Here is a 21,297-nt window from a genome sequence, read left to right on the forward strand (position 1 = left end):
TGATGCTTCATTTATTTGATATCGAAGCTGCAAAATCAGAATACAGCATGTCTGGAACCCAATCCCAACATTGATAATCCCTCCTCCTTTGTAATCTATACAAAAAGGCTGTGACATCAGATAAGGTTATAAAGCTGAGTAGATTAACATTTGGACACCATATCATAAATTCTCAAGAATGACTCGGGCAAAACATAGAATTGTCCTAAAAGAATTTAGTTGTTTATTCACTTTGTTCTTATCTCATTCCTTAGTTTGTTTTTTTAATTAAGAGTTTATCTTCTTATGTGGATCTGGCAAAGAAATACATCCTAATCCGTTTCCAACTATGGCTAAAACAATTTCATCCATTTTATATCTTTAATCTGTCAAAGCTAAGATGTTAGGCATGTCAAGAGTGACGAGCTTTACAACTTGGGTGAAAGGTCTTTGCATTTATTGAATAAAAAAAGGAAAAATAAAAACGACCCTTAAATCTCTAGTTCATCGTCCACATGTTTAATGCATTTCCTAGCCATTTGTAATAATGATATTGGACTTGTCAAAAAGATTGGCTGCAGGGACCAAAGAAAAGCTTGCTCAGTTTTTGGTCGTGTTGATAACATTGATGCACTGCAATATTCCACACCACAAATTCAAGGATTATTTCTTCTGATTCACAATGGGAAGTTAAGGATTAGGCCGGATAAAATAAATGCCTTGGACTTGCATTCTTATTCTAACTCAATAAAACAGATCATCAGCCTTCGTTACTTCAATTCTATGCTAAATAAATATGTAGGGTCAAATTTACCACGTACTATCAGTTCTCATTAAATTTGGTAAATGGTAAAAAAATAAGCCAACTCGAACAAGCTACTTGGGCTCAGGGAGAATCAAAATTCTAAGGTTTAACTATAGTTTCGATTCTTTCGAAAAAAGTTGCCCCAAATTGCTCATAAAAGGACAGCATAAAATCTCTATATCTCTTTCCCTACTTCCAAATTGCCTCGTCTCTGATTTTGTTGACGAGTGTGGATTTGTCTATATAAATAGACAGATATGCGGAGATTTGTGATTGGCAGTGCTAGAAACCTCATTGAAAGTTCGCGTCAAAAGTATCAGTTTGAACGGTTCTCTTCTTCATATCGTTTCTTATCCTCCTCTCCTGCTGCTGATTCCCCTTCTTCTTCTTCCTCTTCAACAATGGCTCATCTAGTTTCTCTTAGTACGATTAACCCCAAGGTATACTCTCTTTTTAACCTTTTTTTATTTCATTTGGAGCGTTTCTGAATCTGGGTTTCTTTCTTTCTTTTGTTTGATTTGATTGATGTTGGGTTTGATTTGATTGATGTTAGGTATTGATTTTTTTTTCTTCTTTTCGTGTTTCCGAATCTGGGTTTTATGCTTTGTGTATTGTGTTTATCTTGTTATTTCAAAAAGTCTATATCTTTGACTATTTGTTTCATTCCTATCCCATTCTCAGCTCTTCGTTCTTTTTGTTATCTGTTAACTAAGAGGCAGCAATCGAGCAGGGGAGTTTTCCCTTTCTAATCACTGGTTTCTTAAAGCCATCTTTTAGTACTCAAACGATGATATTAATGTTGTGCTTGTTTATTCGTTACCTTTTCTATTGAGTATTGATGTGCAAGTATCCTTTAATTCCTCTTCCTTTTGTAGTATTTGTCTGTCAAAGGAATGGTTCATTTTTTTTTTCTTTCTCTTGCATGTATATGATGGTCGCTTTACAATGAGCAGGGGTCTATTTTTGGTACATGCACTGAACTGATGTACTCCTTTTGAGTTCAAATCAATCTTTATAGTGTCTATTTAGCACGCCAATTTTGTTAAAGCTCACCATTTGCTTATTAGAAATGGATTTGCTAATTTTTGTGATTTTAAGAAAAAAAAAAGTAATGGCATTAAGTGGAGAATCAAGTTTCTGAACACTTATGTGTTTTCGTTTAGGATATAGAATATTCTCGTTCTAGTTTGAGCCAGCTTCATACTTTTTTTATGGTCAGTCTTTTCTTATGGCTAATTTTCTCTTTATCATCAGGTCATAGAGTGCGAGTATGCTGTCCGTGGTGAGATTGTCACCCTTGCACAGGTAGTTTGCTAATCTGCTTCATCTTTGATGTATTTTTACAATTTATTTCTTTAAAGATATATTCTCATGCTTGTGTTCACATCCGAGTATAATTGGAGAATGGATTAAAAGGTGACTTTTGGGTAATTAGCCATTGGTGTTAATGTTGATTGACTGTTTTCATTACGTTTTTAGAGAATTTTATGTAAATGCTGCTGATATAGTCTTGTATATAAGCTGGATGTATTTAGTGTAAAATGTATGGCATAGTGCTTTAGTTATATTTTCTTAATACCTTTTTCAGAAATTGCAAGAAGAGATACAGACTAAGCCAGATGCTCATCCCTTTGAAGAGGTATATTTTTTTAATTCCTTGACACTTTTGTAGTGGACACTTGGAGAATCAGTCTCATTTATACTTTCTTTGAGACAATATTCTCCTCCACTTTACTTTTGTTCTCCATGGTTGAATAGCAATGTCATGCTGATATCATATTACCATTTGTGAATGATGGATTCTGCAAAGCTTTGCTACAGTTGCAGTACTATAAAGAGACTTCTTATGTTGGTGTTTTGGATTTCATCTGGCCAACATAGATGGTTGTGGAACTCTGTTGGCTGGATGGTGTTCTCAAAAAGAAGTAATTAGGTGTATCTGAACAATAAAGGTCCTGTAGAGAAGTGGATTTTTTTTTTGGGGGGGGGATTGATTGTAATACAAGAATGTTTATTTGACACTTCTAGTTTTATTATTTTATTTATTTGGCATTAAATGTTAATCATCTTTTACAGATACTGTACTGCAACATTGGAAATCCACAATCTCTTGGTCAGCAGCCAATAACTTTTTTCCGAGAGGTTGTTTTTTGTTAGTAGGTGATATTCATTACAATAAAGTTGCATGTTAATGAAGCCATTCTAACTAGGACATCTCTGCAATAGGTTCTTGCATTATGCGACCATCCAGCCATTTTGGACAAAAGTGAGACACAGGGTTTATTCAGGTACAGAGAATTACTATTGGCCGTCAGCTTTGTGGTTGTTTCTTTTAAATTCTATTATTGTTTCATTTGTTTTCTTTGACCTGATAAAGATTTCAGGTTTGTGATGGGTGTTTAATTTGGCTTATCCGTGGCTTTAGTTACTCTTAATTTGGCTTATTCATTGAGCCCGGTGAAAAGGCAAAATATAAAGCAAGGGTCTCTTTTGCTAACTGTAGAATTTTTACTTTGGCAGACTACAAGTTCTCTTTGACGATTGTTCCTTTGCCTCATGTAATTTGGCTTGTGGCCTTTTGCAGTGCTGACTCCATTGAACGTGCTTGGCAAATTCTTGATCAAATTCCTGGAAGGGCAACTGGTGCCTACAGTCATAGCCAGGTTGTGATCATTGCTCACATCTTGGAACTTTGACAATTTATGCTTGCACGTTATTCATAATTTTCCATTTTTTCGCTGTCAGGGTATCAAGGGATTACGAGATACTATTGCTGCCGGAATTGAGGTTCGTGATGGTTTTCCTGCTGATCCAAATGATATTTTCTTGACTGATGGTGCGAGCCCTGCAGTAAGTTTCTATCTCAAAGCTGAATGACGAGTTTTTCATGAAAACTTGTATAACGGAATGGATTTTATCTCATCTACAGGTGCACATGATGATGCAGCTGCTGATAAGATCTGAGAAGGATGGAATTCTCTGTCCCATCCCTCAGTATCCTCTATACTCTGCTTCAATTGCTCTGCATGGTGGAACTTTGGTATGCATTTTATATGTCCATGTATTGTTTAGAATTTTAGGTATTTATAAGCTAGCTGGATTTAGCTGTCACTGAAGTACTTTTTGCTGGTTATTGGCCAAGCTTTAATTGACCAAAATCAAGTTGATTTATGTTTCTTGAGGATTAGTTTTTATCTGCCTTCCTTTGTAGGACTTGTACAATACTTGGAAATAGAGAATTCTTTTATTATTCAAAGATTTGTTGTTGATTGACAAGTTCTTGTGTTTATAGCTTTCTTTTGGCTTGTGCAGGTTCCATACTATCTTGATGAAGCCACAGGATGGGGTTTGGAAGTATCTGAGCTAAAGAAACAACTTGAGACTTCTAGGTCCAAGGGCATCACCGTTAGGGCCTTGGTTGTAATAAATCCTGGCAACCCAACAGGACAGGTAACAGATAACATGTTTTTCAAAATTATATTTAGATGAAGAGGAGTCCTAAGTTTCATTTTTACTTGATTTTATTCTCATTGTGGTTGCAGGTTCTTGCTGAGGAAAACCAGAAGGCAATTGTGGAGTTCTGCAAACAAGAAGGTCTTGTTCTGCTGGCAGATGAGGTAGATCAATTTCTATATATTCTGGCTTTGCCATTTCTTGCCAATGGCTTTTCTTTCTAGGTTTGAGTCCCAAGGGTGATATTAACCACCTATGGTTTTACAGGTTTATCAGGAAAATGTCTATGTACCTGAAAAGAAATTCCATTCTTTTAAGAAGGTTTCCCGGTCCATGGGTTATGGTGAGAAGGATATAGCCTTAGTATCTTTTCAGTCAGTCTCCAAAGGTAAAATTCTGTTTTGTCTTACTTCTATTATCGCAGTTACAGAAGGTAAGAGAGCATATGCAAAATTTGGACTTTTGAGATAATGAATATACAATTTTTTACTGCCTTCAGGTTACTACGGAGAGTGTGGAAAAAGGGGAGGTTATATGGAGGTAACTGGGTTTGGAGTTGATGTCAGGGAGCAAATATACAAAGTGGCATCTGTGAATCTGTGTTCCAACATCTCGGGTCAAATTCTTGCCAGTCTTGTCATGAGTCCACCAAAGGTCAATCTTTTGCCATTTAAAATCATTTTCTGTGTTTATTCTAATAACATTGGATGTTTGATATAAATATAAGAATATAAGAGGCCATTGGTAGGACGAATTGAGAGCTTTGCCTGGCTGCTTGTAAGCATTGGTTCTTATAGAAGAAACTCATACTTGCCAATAACATTAAGTCTTTGAACTGGTGTCCTTTATCGTGGTTGGTTGGTAATTTGGAGGCTGTGTGGTACACAATTTGGGCTTTAGGGAAGGGCTTTCCTTGGATAATGGAGTGAAATATTATGTTTAGATGGGTGGAATGTAAAAGCTCATGTTGATTGAACTATGTCATGCATGCCTTGTATATGCATGTGATATTTGTAGCCAATAATAAAGAAAATGACACTTGCAGGTTGGAGATGAATCCTATGAATCATACAGTGCTGAAAGAGATGGAATCCTCTCATCTTTAGCCAGGCGTGCAAAGGTTAGGCCTCTCTTAGGTTTGATTCATTTAATTTATATGAGCAAAGGGGCCTTAATATTTAATTGTAGCAAAAGTGAATGCAAAATTCCACATTCTTATATGGTGCTTAACCAACAAATTTTGGAAACTTGAAGTTGATAGCCGTTGTAGCAGAGTCTGATCTAAATTATATTACCAGCAAAATTATTTCAATTAAGTCATACTCAAATGAAATAGTTGGCATTTTTTCTATTCATTGTCCCTTTTCACCCGTTCTTCAATTACATCCATTCATATCAGCTTGATATGTTTTTGTTACAACGGTTGTTATTCCAATTGCAGACACTGGAAGATGCATTCAACAAATTGGAAGGTGTAACATGCAACAAGGCAGAAGGTGCAATGTATCTGTTCCCCAGAATTGACCTTCCTGAAAAGGCAATCAAAGCTGCTGAAGCTGCAAAAAAAGCACCTGATGCATACTACTGTCAACGCCTCCTTGCTGCTACTGGAATTGTTTTGGTTCCTGGTTCTGGCTTTGGGCAGGTGAGTTGGTTATTGCAATTACATTGCCTTTATCCGGTTAGGTGCTTTGTGGACACTTAAAATTGCAGTTGTTTTCTGCTTTCAGAAGTTAGCAAATATTTTAAGGCTCCTCAACGTCTCTATTACTTGATAATTATCATTATTTCTTTCGTTCATCAAGAATTTATTTTATTTTACATTTTAATGCCAGTTGATATGCCCTTTTTGTATATTTTTTCCATAGGTTCCTGGCACTTGGCATTTTAGGTGCACAATACTCCCACAAGAAGAAAAGATTCCAGCAATCGTCACCCGTCTAACAGATTTCCATAAAAGTTTCATGGATGAATTCAGAGGCTGAGTCTAAGGGAAAGAATTCAGCTGAATCAGACGTGTCTCTTTTCCTTTTCATACAGAATAAATCGACCCTGTGTTAATGCTTGTACACCCGTCTTCAACTGTAGCTGGAACTGTTGTTGCTATCTAGGGGTCAATATGTCAAAATATGCTATTTGTTGCTGCTCATGCTGACAGTAGAAGTTCTAATTTAATGCAAATGCTGAAAGGTGATGTTTGATGCCATAAAAAACATTAATAAGGTATTCTGAGTAGGAGACTGCGTTGAACCATCAAACGAATCTACATAATTATGATCCTATAACATTGATATCTCATAAATGAGATTGGACTGACATCAAGGCTATTAGATTTAATCCCTAATAAAACTCAGTATGTCATTACGTACATCCCTAACAAAACCATCAAAGCTATTGAGAATTGGTACCATTACTTTGTTTTAAAAAAACCCCTTTGAACTAATTAGATTTTAGTTAAACAAGATTTTACAGTTTAATATTAAATAAAAATTGAGTAAAAATAAAAAACGAAAGGCCGAAAAGATGGAGGAAATGGAGAGAGAGAATGAGTAAATGGCAGCACAAGGCGATATGCATCCCTATCAGTACCATGGCAGTCAGAATTTTGAATTGCGTTTACCAGGAACCGTATGCTGCTTTCTCACGTGTTTTCTGTAACTTACAAGCTTGCGATCAATTATCCCTACACATGTTTAACAGAAATGTCAGTCCTAAAGGTTTAACCATTTATCTTTCTCTTGTGTTGTTAAATAATTGCATACTTACAAGCTTGGCCCATTCTCATCATGACCAGCAATGAGAGGAGATACCCCAAATGGTCGAGACTGCAAAGAAAAATGTTATTGTACGTGAATTAAGTATTTTCAGATAAAGCTAATGGAACAACCCTATATTAAATGGCAAAAGACACTGAATGCATACAAATAGATGTCATACGGGGGGTAGCCCCGTCTTTATTGGTTGCTAAGGTGAGCAAAAAAGAGCATAGACCAAAAAATCAAAATAGTTGCAATCATACAGAGAAAAAGATATGCAGCTGCACCATGGATTCTTCATCTCGAAGGGCCAGATCACAACGAGCTTTTTGTTGGGTTATTGGCCCACCATATGAGAATTTATGGTTCCGTGTGAATCAAAGAGATATCAGCATAAAGGTTCATTGAATTACAAATAAAAGGATAACGGCAATAACAACTATAGTACCTGAGTCTCGACTAGTGCATCAGTAATTAACCTACTCATAGCACATCCTATGTACTCATCAATTTCCATAATCTTACTCAACAATGCTGGGTTCCTGAAATAGAATCCAGTACCTAAGTGGTCTGAGATAAGTTGCAACCACTACATTCCTACAAATTCTAATATGCGTGAACATGCTTCATACCGAAAGAGATTTCAGTACCTATGAGGTCTGGGCTAAGTTTCAATCCTAGAGTGTTGACCCAACCACTGAAATGTTTGCAACTGAGGTCTTAGTAATTTGTTAAAGCAAACCCCCTAAGAGCCTAACAGCTAATCATCATTTCATTATTATTCATGGAACTCTACATCTTAAAAACGCTTCCTTTATAGTAAATGAATAACATTAGATAAAGTAAGAGTGCAGAGTAACAGTGGTGAAGGACTGCACTTCTCGACGGCCAGAACGACACCGTCTTTGGTCTTTATTCCAATTGCAGTTGAACCCAGCTGCAGTTCATTAAAAAAAAAACCATTTACATTAAAACACGAGTAAAAGCAAAAGACTACACTTAGCTAGCTGACATAAATATGATAATAAAAAACAAAATTTTCCCTTGAGAGAACTTTAATCAGTAAAGTGATTTTCCAAAGAAACAAATAGAAAAAAAGTAGTTTTACATTGATGGCCTCCATAGCATATTCCACCTTCCCTGTTCACCCCACCGTCCTACTCCCTGCTTCAGTTCAGACAACAATTACCAAAAGAAATTTATGAAAATTTAACAGTAAATAAATATGCTTCCATTTGGTGAGAAACATGTCGGATCGATTAGATTTAGACCTAATCCAACGAAAAACTACTACATGCCCATACAAAAGAGGGAGACATTCGTGTTTGCTTTTGTCATGAAAACAAGCCAGGTTAAAGCCGACACCGTTTTAATATAGATAGGATTCCCGTAACATTAAAGTATTTTAAAAGTAGGGAATAATAAAAATTTTGAACAAAAATAACAATTTCTACGTTGATATACAAACGGAGAGATGTGGTTAAGGGAATGGAAAAGGCTGAAAAAATATGTTGGCAGAAGTCATTTTCTTTCCATCTTTTAACTAACCTTATTTATACATTATAGAGAATTTAATTATATTATATACTACATATAGTTTAACCATCTAATTAAATACTAGAAAATTTTGGTTTGCGGTTGATTCAGAGATTTTTTTTTTATTTAAAAATTTTAATATGTAAAATTGAGAATTAAACCTTTTTAAATAACTTATCAGATATTAAAAATATCTATTTACATTTCCAAAACAAGCCTTAAATGTTAAACCTTTAATAATAATAGAACTAAAACTAATTTTTTAGTTTCTAGCTTAATCATTAGATTAACAATTTTTTATTTATTTATCATTCATACCAAGTAAGGGTATCTGATTCATGAAATATAAAATTATATCCGGTAATAGAATTACTAAAATATAATATTACTTAATATATTACTGGACATGTTATATTAATTATTTTATTGAAATGTAAAATTTCATTACTAATTGATGGAATATAAGATTATCTAGTATCACATTTTACTAAATTACTCTTATACAATTTATTTTTTTTTTGGTTTATTTACACAAATATTGAAGTTTATAATTTTTTATGTCTTTCTTTAGTAAATTATTTAATATCCTTTTTTTTCAAATAAATAAATTGGAATTGAGGAAGAGAGATAAGTATTTAGGATTTCTATTTTAATCAAACTTAGGGTCAAACTTAGGGTGGGAGAAAGAAGAAAATTAGATTTTTTACATGTGTTATGGTTTAAGAGTAAATTTGATGGAAATGATTTAAAATTTGATAAATTTATTATTAAAAAGTAATATTCAAAACATTATATAATGAACTAAATATTAACTTTTCTCAACTTATAATATAATACATAAATATATAATTGAAGTTTTACTCGAATAATTTAATTCATTAGGATTTATTATTATTATTTTATTTTGATTGAAGTAAATGGAATTAATTTCATTAAAAATGAGTTAAAATTATAAATATCACATTATCACCCGAACGTATAATTACTTAAGCAAATATGATTACTAGCTTAAGAAATGTTTAAAATCTCATATTACAAAACCTTGCATTCCTGGGATTAAACACAACCTTAAAACAAACTAACTTCAAAAATACATATAATTGGACGACATACACGCAATTCTATACGACAGAAAGAGAAACAAATATAATTTATTGTAATAATTGAGTTGCAAAATATATATTTTGAGTCTCAATAATTTGATTAAAAAATGTGTACCAGAAAAATAATTTTGATTAAAAAAATATTTATTATTAGGCCCTCGAATTCCACCTTTCAGTTATCTCTACTAAATACAGAAGTTTGAGGACATTTTCCTTGTTTATAAATATTAATACTTGAGAGAAAAATGTTAAATAATCAAAAACATGAGGTGGGTTTAAGATTGGATAAGACGAAATCCAAATATATAAAATCTGTTGAACCTAAATTCTTATCTGAATTGGATTGATATATCTATCTGTTGCGGAAGCGACGATAATATTAATAACAATATTATCAGAAATATTTAGATAATTATTATGCCAACAATTATACTAAGAAAATTCCCAGTTAAATTGGAGGGGTCACAATGGTCCCGCTTAAAACCCAACAACTAGACAGAACTCACTTAGATATTTATAGCAATAAACGATAATATTAATAACAATATTATCAGAAATATTTAGATAATTATTATGCCAACAATTATACTAAGAAAATTCCCAGTTAAATTGGAGGGGTCACAATGGTCCCGCTTAAAACCCAACAACTAGACAGAACTCACTTAGATATTTATAGCAATAATAACTAAATAAATATAACCAACATAAAGCTATTAAATAAAAGCAAACAAATAAGAAATAAAATACCAGAGTTTTAACGAGGTTCGGCCAATTTAGCTTACGTCCTCGGACACTACCAAATCAATATTTCTTCTAGAAATATTACAAAGGAGAAGATTTTGGGATGATACAACCAAAGGGGGAGGGGTTCTATATATAACAAACCAAACCCCCTCCATTTCTATCTTTTCCTAATGTGGGATATTGCCAATATTCAACAAATCTCCACCTTGGCGATATTCCACATCTTCGAACATCTTCTCATAACACAAACTTCAATAGTGTCTTCAAATTTGCAACCAATCGCCTTCTTCCCTTTTGGTAGTTGTGCCAGCTTCCACGTCTTGTTTTTTCTCTAGAGATTGCATTTCCTCTTCCATTGCACCTAACCATCTATTATTCTCTAAACTCTGAATGGCTTCGGTGTAAGTGGATGGAATATTATCAACAACTGGAAGTGCATAAGCTACCATGTCAGTGAAACGAGCTGGTTTCTGAATTTCTCGTCTCTGCCTTCTGACTGCAATTGGCTCTGATTGCTGTTGAGGTTCTTGGGTAGAAACCTCTTCCTCATCTGACTCTGCATCTGCCAATGAAGAATCACTAGTGGTACCTTCTGCTGGAATTACCACACTCTGCTCAAACTCCACCTGCTGCGGAGTACACTCCACCTGCTGCGAAGTACTACTCACTCCTTCTGGATTTACCTTATTCAACATGGCAGATTCATGAAAGGTAACATCCCTACTGATTATCGTCTTCTTTGCCTCTAGACACCACAAACGATATCCCTTAACACCAGCATTGAAGCCCATGAATAGAGCCTTCTTTGCTCTTGGATCTAACTTTGATTCTTTCACATGATAATATGCAATAGAACCAAAAATGCGCAAGGTGTCATAATCAGTAGCAGGTTTTCCATACCATTTCTCCAAAGGAGTCTTGCCATTTATAGCAGATGATGGCAAATGATTGATGAGATGTTGAGCGTACGTCACAGCCTCAGTCCAAAACTTTCTATCTAATCCAGCATTAGATAACATACATCGAACTTTCTCCACAAGCGTTCGATTCATACGCTCTGCCACCCCATTCTGTTGCAGTGTTCCACCTACGGTGAAGTGCCTTACTATGCCACAATCTTGGCATATCTTCAGGAAAGGATCGCTTTTATATTCTCCACCGTTGTCTGATCGGAGAACCTTAATCTTCCTTCCTGTCTGATTTTCAACTTTAGTTTTCCACTTAAGGAAAACTTCAAGCACCTCATCTTTGTTCTTCATAGGGAACACCCAAACTCGTCTGGAAAAATCATCAATAAAGGTGACAAAATAACGTCTTCCTCCAAGTGATGGAGTCTTGGACGGTCCCCATACATCAGAATGCACATAATCCAGAATACCTTTAGTATTGTGAATCCCAGTGCCAAATTTCACCCTTCGTTGTTTTCCCAGAACACAATGCTCGCAAAATTCAAGTTTGCAAGTCTTTGTACCTTTCAATAATCCTTGCTTGGCTAGAGTTTGCAAGGATTTTCACCAGCATGGCCCAAACGCATATGCCACAGCTGTGTTGCCTCAGCGTCCTTCTTGGTACTCGTAATTGCTGCTGCTGTTGTCCCGACCACTGTACTACCTTGGTAGTAATATAGATTGTTCTTTCTTATGCCTTTCAACATCACCAATGCTCCTGAAGTTGCTTTAAGAACTCCATCTCGTATTGTCACAACTAGGCCTTTAGATTCTAACGACCCCAAAGAGATGAGATTCTTCTTCAACTTTGGGACATATCGTACATCCCGCAAAATTCTAGTAGATCCATCATGACTCCTCAGTTTAATTGAACCTATCCCGGCTATTTTACATGTGTTATCATTACCCATGTAAACAACCCCTTCATCTAGTTTTTGAAATTCAAAGAACCATTCCCGAATGGGACACATATGATAGGAACAACCAGAATCCATGATCCACTCATCTGCATATAATGTTGAAGATGTCATACTAAGAGAAAAGTCTGACTCTGCTTCACTATTGCATTCTGCAACATTTGCATCTTGCGGAGTCTTCCCTTTTTTCTTCAATTTTGGACAATCTTTCTTCCAATGTCCTTTTTCTTTGCAAAAAGAACATTCATCTTTGGCAACAGCTCGACCTTTGGACTTTCTTCTCTTCCCCTTAGACTGACTTTGCTGACGACCTCTTGTTACCAATGCTTCCACTGCTGCTTCACCTGAACCTTTCAACTTATCCTTTCGGCGTAGTTCATAGCTATACAATGCAGCAGTTACTTCATTGAAAGTTACTTCCGATTTTCCATGAAGTAGAGTAGTTTCAAGGTACTCAAACTCCTCAGGAAGCGATCCCAACAACATTAACGCCAAGTCTTCGTCTTCAAAAGTCACATCCAAATTCAACAAATCAGCCACCAGCTGATTAAAATTGGTAATGTGCTCGTTCATCGTGGTACCAGGAACATAACTGAAACGAAACAGTCTTTTCTTCATATGTAACTTATTTTGACTGTTCTTCTTCAGAAATTTCTCCTCCAATGCTTTCCACAATTTACTTGCAGAAGTCTCTTTACTGAATGTATACTTCTGCTCTCTGGAAAGACATGATCGAATTGTACCACATGCCAATCGGTTGATGGTCTTCCATTCTTTATCATCAACCCCTTCTGGTTTTTCTTCCTCAATGGCAATATCTAGACCCTGTTGAAAGAGGGCATCTAGAAGCTCACTTTGCCACATGCCGAAATGACCTGTTCCATCAAAAATTTCCACTACAAATCTCGTATTTGCAGTTCCAATCCTCGGCAAAATGTACGAAGTGGAAGTTGTTGATATGGATGGTTTTTCTTCTGTCATTTTTGCCATAGCTTCTACTTAATAGCCACCAAATGCAGAATACCCACAAGCTTTAGGAAATGTTTCTGATGTGTAAGATCAGACTAAGCTGCAAACACAGAGCATACTACAAAACCTTGGCTCTGATACCAATTGTTGCGGAAGCGACGATAATATTAATAACAATATTATCAGAAATATTTAGATAATTATTATGCCAACAATTATACTAAGAAAATTCCCAGTTAAATTGGAGGGGTCACAATGGTCCCGCTTAAAACCCAACAACTAGACAGAACTCACTTAGATATTTATAGCAATAATAACTAAATAAATATAACCAACATAAAGCTATTAAATAAAGCAAACAAATAAGAAATAAAATACCAGAGATTTAACGAGGTTCGGCCAATTTAGCTTACGTCCTCGGACACTACCAAATCAATATTTCTTCTAGAAATATTACAAAGGAGAAGATTTTGGGATAATACAACAAAAGGGGGAGGGGTTCTATATATAACAAACCAAACCCCTCCATTTCTATCTTTTCCTAATGTGGGATATTGCCAATATTCAACAGATGCAGCTAGGGAGCTTTTTGAAAGTCTAGAGCTACTTTTGTATGAAAACCTTTCATCTAGGTAATATTTTCGTTTTCTCAAACAAATTTTCCTTCTAATGTTGGTTGTTATATGCTGACTTTAATCTCGGTTTCGGAAGTCGTCTAGGTCTGAGGCAGGAGTCTGTCAACTCTGACAGCAGGAACTTCAAAAAGTCGTCACAGTCGAGGCTTCTGTGTTTTGTTATCACAGCTATTGCAAAGCTTGCTGCATATCACCACTAACCATTGCCGAGGGCACGTGTAGCCTTGGGCAAGGTTGTCTGAATCCAATTTTGGACATTTACTTTGGTCAAATAGTTGTAAAGACGGGAATGAATTTTCTAACTTAATAATGTTTCTTTTCCCTAACAATTCTTATTCAGGTTGCTCGATCTCAAATATCAGATTCAAGGGTTTGAAGGCGAACTCGTGATTATCTGGGATTAATGGATGACCCGGCTATCTGTCTGTCTGTCTTGGGACCTTCCAGGCCTTCACATGGGACCCCACACGATCCAAGCACCGTCAACTGGAATGATGGAGGCACAAAAATGATTGCGCATATTCCATTTTACATTCTTGGTGAGCAGGAAGGTAAGAGACCATGCCACTTACCCTCCCCCTTGCGTACTACTTTCTTCTGCTTTTGAACAGATGAAACCAACAGGGTTCGGCTCCCTTCCATTACAATCTTCGAGTAACTTTATTGTTTCAGACGCAGGTCCACCCTTCTATGATTTTTCGTTTACAGATATTCTTCCGAGAAGAAGATAGCAATGACCTTATCCTATACAAAGGCATCTCTGGAGTCCCTAATTTTATTGGAGTTTCTAGTTTTTAGATTCACCTCGTAAGTTCTTTTGATTATGGATTTTACTGTTAGCACATTATGGTGCATTCAACTGATGATGATGTATCATAGAATCATAGAACATAAATGGTGTAACTCCACTTCCAGGTTGAACTCTTTGTGTACAAGGAGAAAAGCAGTGATAAAAAATCTGACTTGCTTCACTTTTTTTATTTTCTTTTTAGTTTCACATTATTAACTTCAATTTTTGGAGTTGATAGTGCCTCTTTTATTCCTTTTCAATATATTTATTTCTTATTTTGATATTTCATTCTTTTCTTAGGGAATAAATCTAAATTTTAGTTGAACGTGAATTGATAGCAGCATAAATGATTTGACGAAGATAATGGCTTTAATGATGCCCCCTCCACCAGCATTTCTCCACCTAAATAGTTACCAACATTTCTTTTTGTTGCCTAAAACTCATTCCACAAATCATCTCAGGTACATCCAATCATACATTACATCATTTTGGTTAATATATTCGATGTCTTTTTAAGAATAAATTCATTCAATTCTATCCTATAGTTGACTAAATGTTTAAATAAACTAAAAAAATGAGTTTAAATTTATCTAATAATCTATCTATCTGCAAATTTTTGAATTCTTTTTTTATATGGATTTTAAAAAAAGATAAAAATCATCCATAAATATTTCCATGCATTATCTCTGAGTGTCTTTGAAACTAAAATCTGTCATGAAGAAAAAAGAAAATCATACCTTAAACAAAATGTGATGAACAGATTTGTCATCTTTCTAATGAGTACAACATTGGATTTATATATATATATTTATATTTGAGAGGGAAAATAAGCAATAAGTAGGAAATGAGCATTAGAAGGGTACATGGGACATGAATGCTGAAAATTGTTGAGGGTATCTGCTGACTGACACTTATTTGAAATATGATTGGTTAAAGGTTTTAATGGACAGTTTACGAGAGTGTGTGCATTTTTTGTTTTTGCTTTATGTTCTCATTCAATGCTTTTTTTGGTGAAACATAAATTTGAAATTATTAAACCCTTATTTTTATACTATTTCCTTCTTTTATATTAAATGCTTTTTCATATTAGCTTAATTAATAAATTTTGAATAGTTTTGAGCATAAATTTATATAAAAATATTTTTATATGCATGCTATAATCGTTATGGTTGAATGCAGGTAATAATGAGGATTTGATTATTAGAGATTTGACAAATAATTGAGAGTAGGGAAGTGGGTGAGACGGAAGGATCTTGTGTGCAGATTTAAGTGTGGCGTCCAAGCTTATGCAGCTATTATTCGAAAGGTATGGTTCGGGGATTTCCCCTTCTAGTGGTTACATTTTGTTTTCAGGATGAAATCATTTTTTAAGTTGTGATTTCTCTAATAATCTGGTCGGTATGTGAATTAATAGTGATTTTGTGTGGGTTATGGTGATTGTGTTTACCATGATGAGCAGTGGATTCATGAGGAATCGTTACTTTGGGGTGGCTTTATCCTGATATGATAGAAGGGGCTATGGGGATTGAAGGTTTTTGTGTCACTTGCCAATGATTAAAAGGGTGTTTTTATTGCTCTGATTTAGTTAAAGTGTGTTTGATGTGATTCCAATTTTGAATTTGAGTCTGCTGGTATAGTTGGAAACTAAGTGGATTGTGAGATCAGTTTTTATTCCATTTGATGGAGATTAGTTTTGGTAAATGGGGGTTTTAATTTTTGAAAGTGTGCCTCTTCAGATTGTGCTTCTCAAGTCTAGCGGTGTTTTTGATGGGTAAGCTATCAACATTGTAATTGCAATTTAGAGTTAATTACCCTTTAACTAGTCCCTTGCGTTGGCGTTAATTGAATCGATATCAATTGAGTGGTGGAAAATCCAACCAGGCGTATGGTATCATTGACCCCTGTGTGGTGCCAAGCTCATCATTCATCATGTGGAAAATTGCAGTGCGGATAGTGCAAGATGCAAATTCCTGGCACTAATCGACATCCATTGTATCAATACAAATAGATTCATGTCTTCAATTTGAAACTTATGGCTAGTTTTTAAATTTTATTTCACTGTTGTAATTGCCATATAAAATAGGCTAATTTGAGAAGTCGATTTAATTCCTTTTAAGTAAACATATATTTTTATTATCAGATTTAAGTAAATATATCTCATTTATATATATATAAATCTCATGTAAATGTCAAATTATGTGTTCACTCCATAAGTTTAAACCAAATTATTATCTAATAACAAAATATTTTATTTAAATTTAATTATAAATGTTTGTACAAAAAATAAAATTTTCGACGCATATGGTTTTCGAAATAGCAAAATTTACAATTTAACCGCTACCATTTAAGTTGACTGAATTTTCAAAGATTAAAAAATATAGAGACTTAAACTAGCGAAATTAAAGTATAAGATTAAATCCTCAACTCTAACAAAAATACATAAACTAGATTGAATATGTAACTACCTTTTCTTAACAATACGAGATTATTTATCCAACACGGTGTATGAACCCGGAAAAAAAAAACACCACCATGTCCTGGTTTCATGATAAGTTTTAACTAATTCAACAGGTTAGGAGATAATTTTTTGCACTTCCTCATAATTTTTTCTATTCCCCCCAAAATTTTATACTATTTTATAAATTTTGGTACTCCCTCATAATATTTTATATTACATGTTTCGAAATTATGTTTTGCCATGAGAAATCAATTTTAAGTGGTAGAAAATTATTATTTTTGCATACTAATAAAATTTGTTATATACACTAATAAATTTGAACATATAGAAAGTAAATAACTAAAGCAAATTTTGTAAGATGAGCCGATATTTAATACTTTGGTGACAAACAGATAATCAATCATTTCTTATTTAATTTCAAACGATCATCATATATGTCGAAACCATTTTTTTGAAAAGGGTCGGCTTTTATTTAAAAACGAAAATGAGAGTCGCCACCAATCCTTTTTATTTAGGTGTAATCGAATCACCTCATAATTTAATCATTTTAATAAATGGCTTTTAGGGTTTTAATTTTTTTTGGGCTTGTAATTGGGTTTTACTTTGGGTCATGTAAATTGGGTAGTGTTTTGTAATTTTTGGAAATTTTATTTATTATGTTTATTTTGGATTTTATTTTATAAACTGGGTCAGGTCAAAATTGGCCTATTACAAAATAAAATAACCAAACAAGTAACCCATTATTTTTTTTCTAACTATATGAGCTCGTGAAAGCCAAAATCCAAATCAAACAAGTGAATCAATCCAAATCCGAATTAAAAACTCTCAACTTGGTCTTAAATTCTTGAACAATTAACAACAACATAATAAAGAAGTCTAAAACTGTGGATTGGTTTCTATGAGCCCGTTGCTCAACAAAGAGTCCTACCAAAAGCTCTTCTAAATCATTCCTTTAAGAAAGCTACAGTTTGCAGATAATATTATATTAAAGTTTCTATTTGAACTCCTTGGTTTACATAGCTTACATTCTCAACAACTTCGAAAGAAGCCATTAATACCTGCAACTCATAAAGCAAATATAAATCCATCAGTACCTGCAGCAACATACCAAGAAAAAGAAAAGCTCAAGACTTAGCAATGGCATCACCTTATGCCAAATAGCATAGCATCCTTGATTGAAGCAACGGTTGTTGATAAGATAGCATCAATGATTTTCAGCGTCGACTGAGGCATATATTCCTTGTTGCTTAATCTGTCGACGCTTTGAAACGCTAGGGTTAAGATACTTCCCACGGCTCCATCTCCTTGCCCAGGTGCCTTATCAGGCATAATGCTGAACCCTGATGGCAAAATAGATACAAATTTTGGGTTACCACCATTCAAGATTTTTGACATGGCCATGATATCCATCGGCGCGTATACTATGTACGAGCCAGTTTCGTCGGTGTAGCTTTCTTGGAGATATAGTATCTCGATCTTGTTTGGTGAGGACTGCAAATTTATTAGTATGCTTATTAGTTAGTTCATGGAGGAAATTGTGATGAGAAAAGAAAAGGAAATGATAGAAACACCTACATTCACTTGCATAATGGAAACTCGATTTTTAGGATTTTCACCATTACTGACATAGACAAGTTCTCGGACATGTCGTTGGTTTGAAAGCAAATCCCACTGCATAATTGTACACCCCGTAATCCATCCATGAAAAGTTACACGCTCAATGGAGTAATATACATACACATATATGTTTGTATACATGCATGCATTCAGACAGCAGTACAAGAAAATAACCCTAAAAAATTAAACACGTATATATATAAGTTTTACATACCCTGTTTCCTGTACGTTCATGACGAAGAAAATCAAACAGAACCTCCATCGGAACCGGAATTTGAATTGAAGTAGTGAAGATTACAATGTTACCAGAAGGCTTCCCAGGAACCTTTAATATATTTCCGTATCTCAACCTAACATCTTGAGCAGCAAAGTTTTGAGGTAACCCCGACCATACATTCTCAGAACATGAATTGATATTGTTGAAAAAATTCTTAGTCATCTTTTCAGCCAATTTCAGCAGACTCTCCCTCCCTTCTTGTGGTATTAAAACTGTTTTTCCAAACAAATCAAATTACATCAACAAGTGTTCATTAAGTTGGCGCATGTAATGTAAATAGAAAGCAGGAATAAATTAAAATTTTTACCCCCATCAGTTGTAGGAGCGGTTCTAGCCGTTGAAGTTGTGAGCCATTGGCAATGCCTGTTGATGGTTGCAATCCATCGTTTGGCACTAAATGCAAAACCTGAGCTAACAATGGGACGAAAGAGAGGGTGAAGTGATCTGTTATCAACTTCAACATGTTCAATCCATGTTACCTTTGACCCTCTATTGCCTACTTCTTGGATTACACAACCTGATGGCCTTCTTCGAAACTGTACCTGTGGATATGGGAATAAATTCTCCAAGGAAACATCAACCACTCCCCATGTTCCATTTGTGTGCTTTTTACAGTACCTTGCGAAATAGCATTGTCTTGCTGGTATTAATGGTGTACGCTGATGAAACTCTGCTGACATCTGATGAGAAAACAAATAAAATGGATTTTGGAAGACTAGTTACTATATGAATAAATTAATTATTAGAGAAAAAAACAAAGAAATCGACCGTGTGAAGAATATTTTAGGAATTATAACGGCATCTAATGATACCCCTAAACGCTAAAACAAATAAAAACGGATTTTTTGAAGAGAACCATTAGCTAGTTACTAAATATAGGCAACGCAAGCACGTAATTATCTCGAACATATTAATTATAAGAGAAAAAACAAGAAAATAAATCGTAATAAATATATTAACATTAGGAGACAAACAAACTAATGGATCATAATCAAGTATATAAAATATCAGAGGAAGAACAAAGAAATAATCCATCATGAAGAATATTAAAAACCCATAACTGCATTTAATGATTTTCATAAACCCTAAAGCGAAACCTTGTAGTTAACAAAAAAGTATTCAACTATGAAACAACTCTTTCCTTAAATTTGTATGAGATTCTTTCTTTTCATAAATGAATCATTTCAATCACTCTCTTTAAAGTAAGATTCTATAAAACAATAAAGCTACTAAATAAATGTTTCAATATCAATATGTATGTTAAGCAAAACAATAGTGAATTTTTGTACTAAATTTTAATGCATGGAATATTGTTGAGATATCAATAGGGTAATGAATCAAGTAAAATTAGATATAAAATGGATAAATAACAAAAATTATACATGAACTTTCTATACAATGTGATACATTAATTTTGATTTTGAGCAATTTATACATAAAATTTTGATTCAAACCATTAAAGACTATTATCGACTCTACGTCTATTATTGTATAGATAAATAATTATATTTATCGAATGTAAAAACAAATGAATGTAGTTATTTTTAAAAAATATATACAATTGAATCAAATCAAGTTCATGTGTCTAATTAAACCAAAATAAAGTTTCATGTGTGTATAATTATAGCAAATCAAAATTCATGTATCACATTCCACATTTAATCAAAGTCAAAGTGTAAATTTTAAATTAAAATGAAGATGATGTTTGAGGTTTACCACTTGAAGAACTCCATTGTAGCTCCCATCAACGTTTTCTAATATAACTCCTAACAATGTTGTCCTCGAGACAATGCTGTAAAATGTTGTCGCCCATTGTTTCTAATCACAAAACATGGAAAATGTTAGTTCATTAACAACTTCGTAAATGAGTAAACTTACGTAATGAAATGGAACAAGGGGAAACAAAATCCTTACCGTATCCATGAGCAATTGGACGATGTTCATAGGGTTCATCTCAACAAATGCGGTCTCTCGAGAAGTTTCGATATTCAAAGGCTCGAAATTGAGTTTCGAAAAGGATGAGGGGACATCCTGATCAAAGTTACAGTTGCAATCAGAGCTTAGGAAACATTGGGGTTCACCAACTTCAACCATCCTCATTATCTGTTCCATTGTTGCATCAAAGCTACCAAATTCCCTCAAGTATTGAAACCCATTTAGAGTCTCCATTCCACCGTTTCCATTGTGTTGCCATAGTGGTTCACCCATTATTGCCAACTTAAACAGCTCTTCCATGGCTTCCACAGCTTGTTCGATGATTTTGTTCTTGTTCAGACCAGCTCCTATCGAGACCGCCATAAGAAGATCACTT

At 34.3% G+C, this 21,297-nt stretch overlaps 2 protein-coding genes and 2 long non-coding RNA genes across 7 annotated transcripts; 2 read left to right on the forward strand and 2 right to left on the reverse strand.

The window, feature by feature from the left end:
- The first annotated feature begins 683 nt into the window (after positions 1–683).
- Positions 684–6,443, forward strand: LOC107960745 (alanine aminotransferase 1, mitochondrial). Of its 2 annotated transcripts, XM_041110512.1 has the most exons (15): positions 684–1,224; positions 2,039–2,089; positions 2,373–2,423; positions 2,861–2,926; positions 3,011–3,072; positions 3,369–3,447; positions 3,530–3,634; positions 3,714–3,824; positions 4,097–4,234; positions 4,327–4,401; positions 4,505–4,625; positions 4,737–4,891; positions 5,283–5,357; positions 5,679–5,882; positions 6,106–6,443. In XM_041110512.1, the coding sequence occupies exons 1-15, from the start codon at positions 1,042–1,044 to the stop codon at positions 6,220–6,222; spliced, it is 1,593 nt and encodes a 530-aa protein (XP_040966446.1). In that variant the 5' UTR covers positions 684–1,041; the 3' UTR covers positions 6,223–6,443. The 2 variants fall into 2 exon arrangements, with proteins under 2 accessions (XP_040966446.1, XP_040966447.1); XM_041110513.1 differs by lacking the exon at positions 2,373–2,423 and having other exon boundaries at positions 726–1,224.
- Positions 6,444–6,482: 39 nt separating this feature from the next.
- LOC107960746 (uncharacterized) lies at positions 6,483–8,376 on the reverse strand. Its single transcript, XR_005924615.1, has 3 exons — positions 8,102–8,376; positions 7,004–7,930; positions 6,483–6,920 (listed from the first exon to the last, which is right to left on the reverse strand). It is a non-coding gene; the product is annotated as an uncharacterized lncRNA (long non-coding RNA).
- Positions 8,377–13,778: 5,402 nt separating this feature from the next.
- On the forward strand, positions 13,779–16,775 carry LOC107918160 (uncharacterized). 3 transcript variants are annotated; one of them, XR_005924617.1, is made up of 7 exons: positions 13,779–13,841; positions 13,921–14,077; positions 14,185–14,395; positions 14,517–14,651; positions 14,935–15,095; positions 15,814–15,940; positions 16,371–16,775. It is a non-coding gene; the product is annotated as an uncharacterized lncRNA (long non-coding RNA). The 3 variants fall into 3 exon arrangements; XR_005924616.1 differs by having other exon boundaries at positions 14,185–14,651; XR_005924618.1 differs by having other exon boundaries at positions 13,929–14,077; positions 14,185–14,651.
- Positions 16,776–17,907: 1,132 nt separating this feature from the next.
- LOC107940667 (homeobox-leucine zipper protein ROC2) lies at positions 17,908–21,291 on the reverse strand. Its single transcript, XM_041110514.1, has 7 exons — positions 20,901–21,291; positions 20,703–20,804; positions 19,294–19,666; positions 18,924–19,198; positions 18,668–18,763; positions 18,240–18,583; positions 17,908–18,150 (listed from the first exon to the last, which is right to left on the reverse strand). The coding sequence occupies exons 1-7, from the start codon at positions 21,282–21,284 to the stop codon at positions 18,144–18,146; spliced, it is 1,581 nt and encodes a 526-aa protein (XP_040966448.1). The 5' UTR covers positions 21,285–21,291; the 3' UTR covers positions 17,908–18,143.
- Positions 21,292–21,297: the final 6 nt, after the last annotated feature.

Source organism: Gossypium hirsutum, unplaced genomic scaffold (assembly GCF_007990345.1).
Source record: "Gossypium hirsutum isolate 1008001.06 unplaced genomic scaffold, Gossypium_hirsutum_v2.1 scaffold_656, whole genome shotgun sequence".
Taxonomy (NCBI): Eukaryota; Viridiplantae; Streptophyta; class Magnoliopsida; order Malvales; family Malvaceae; genus Gossypium; species Gossypium hirsutum.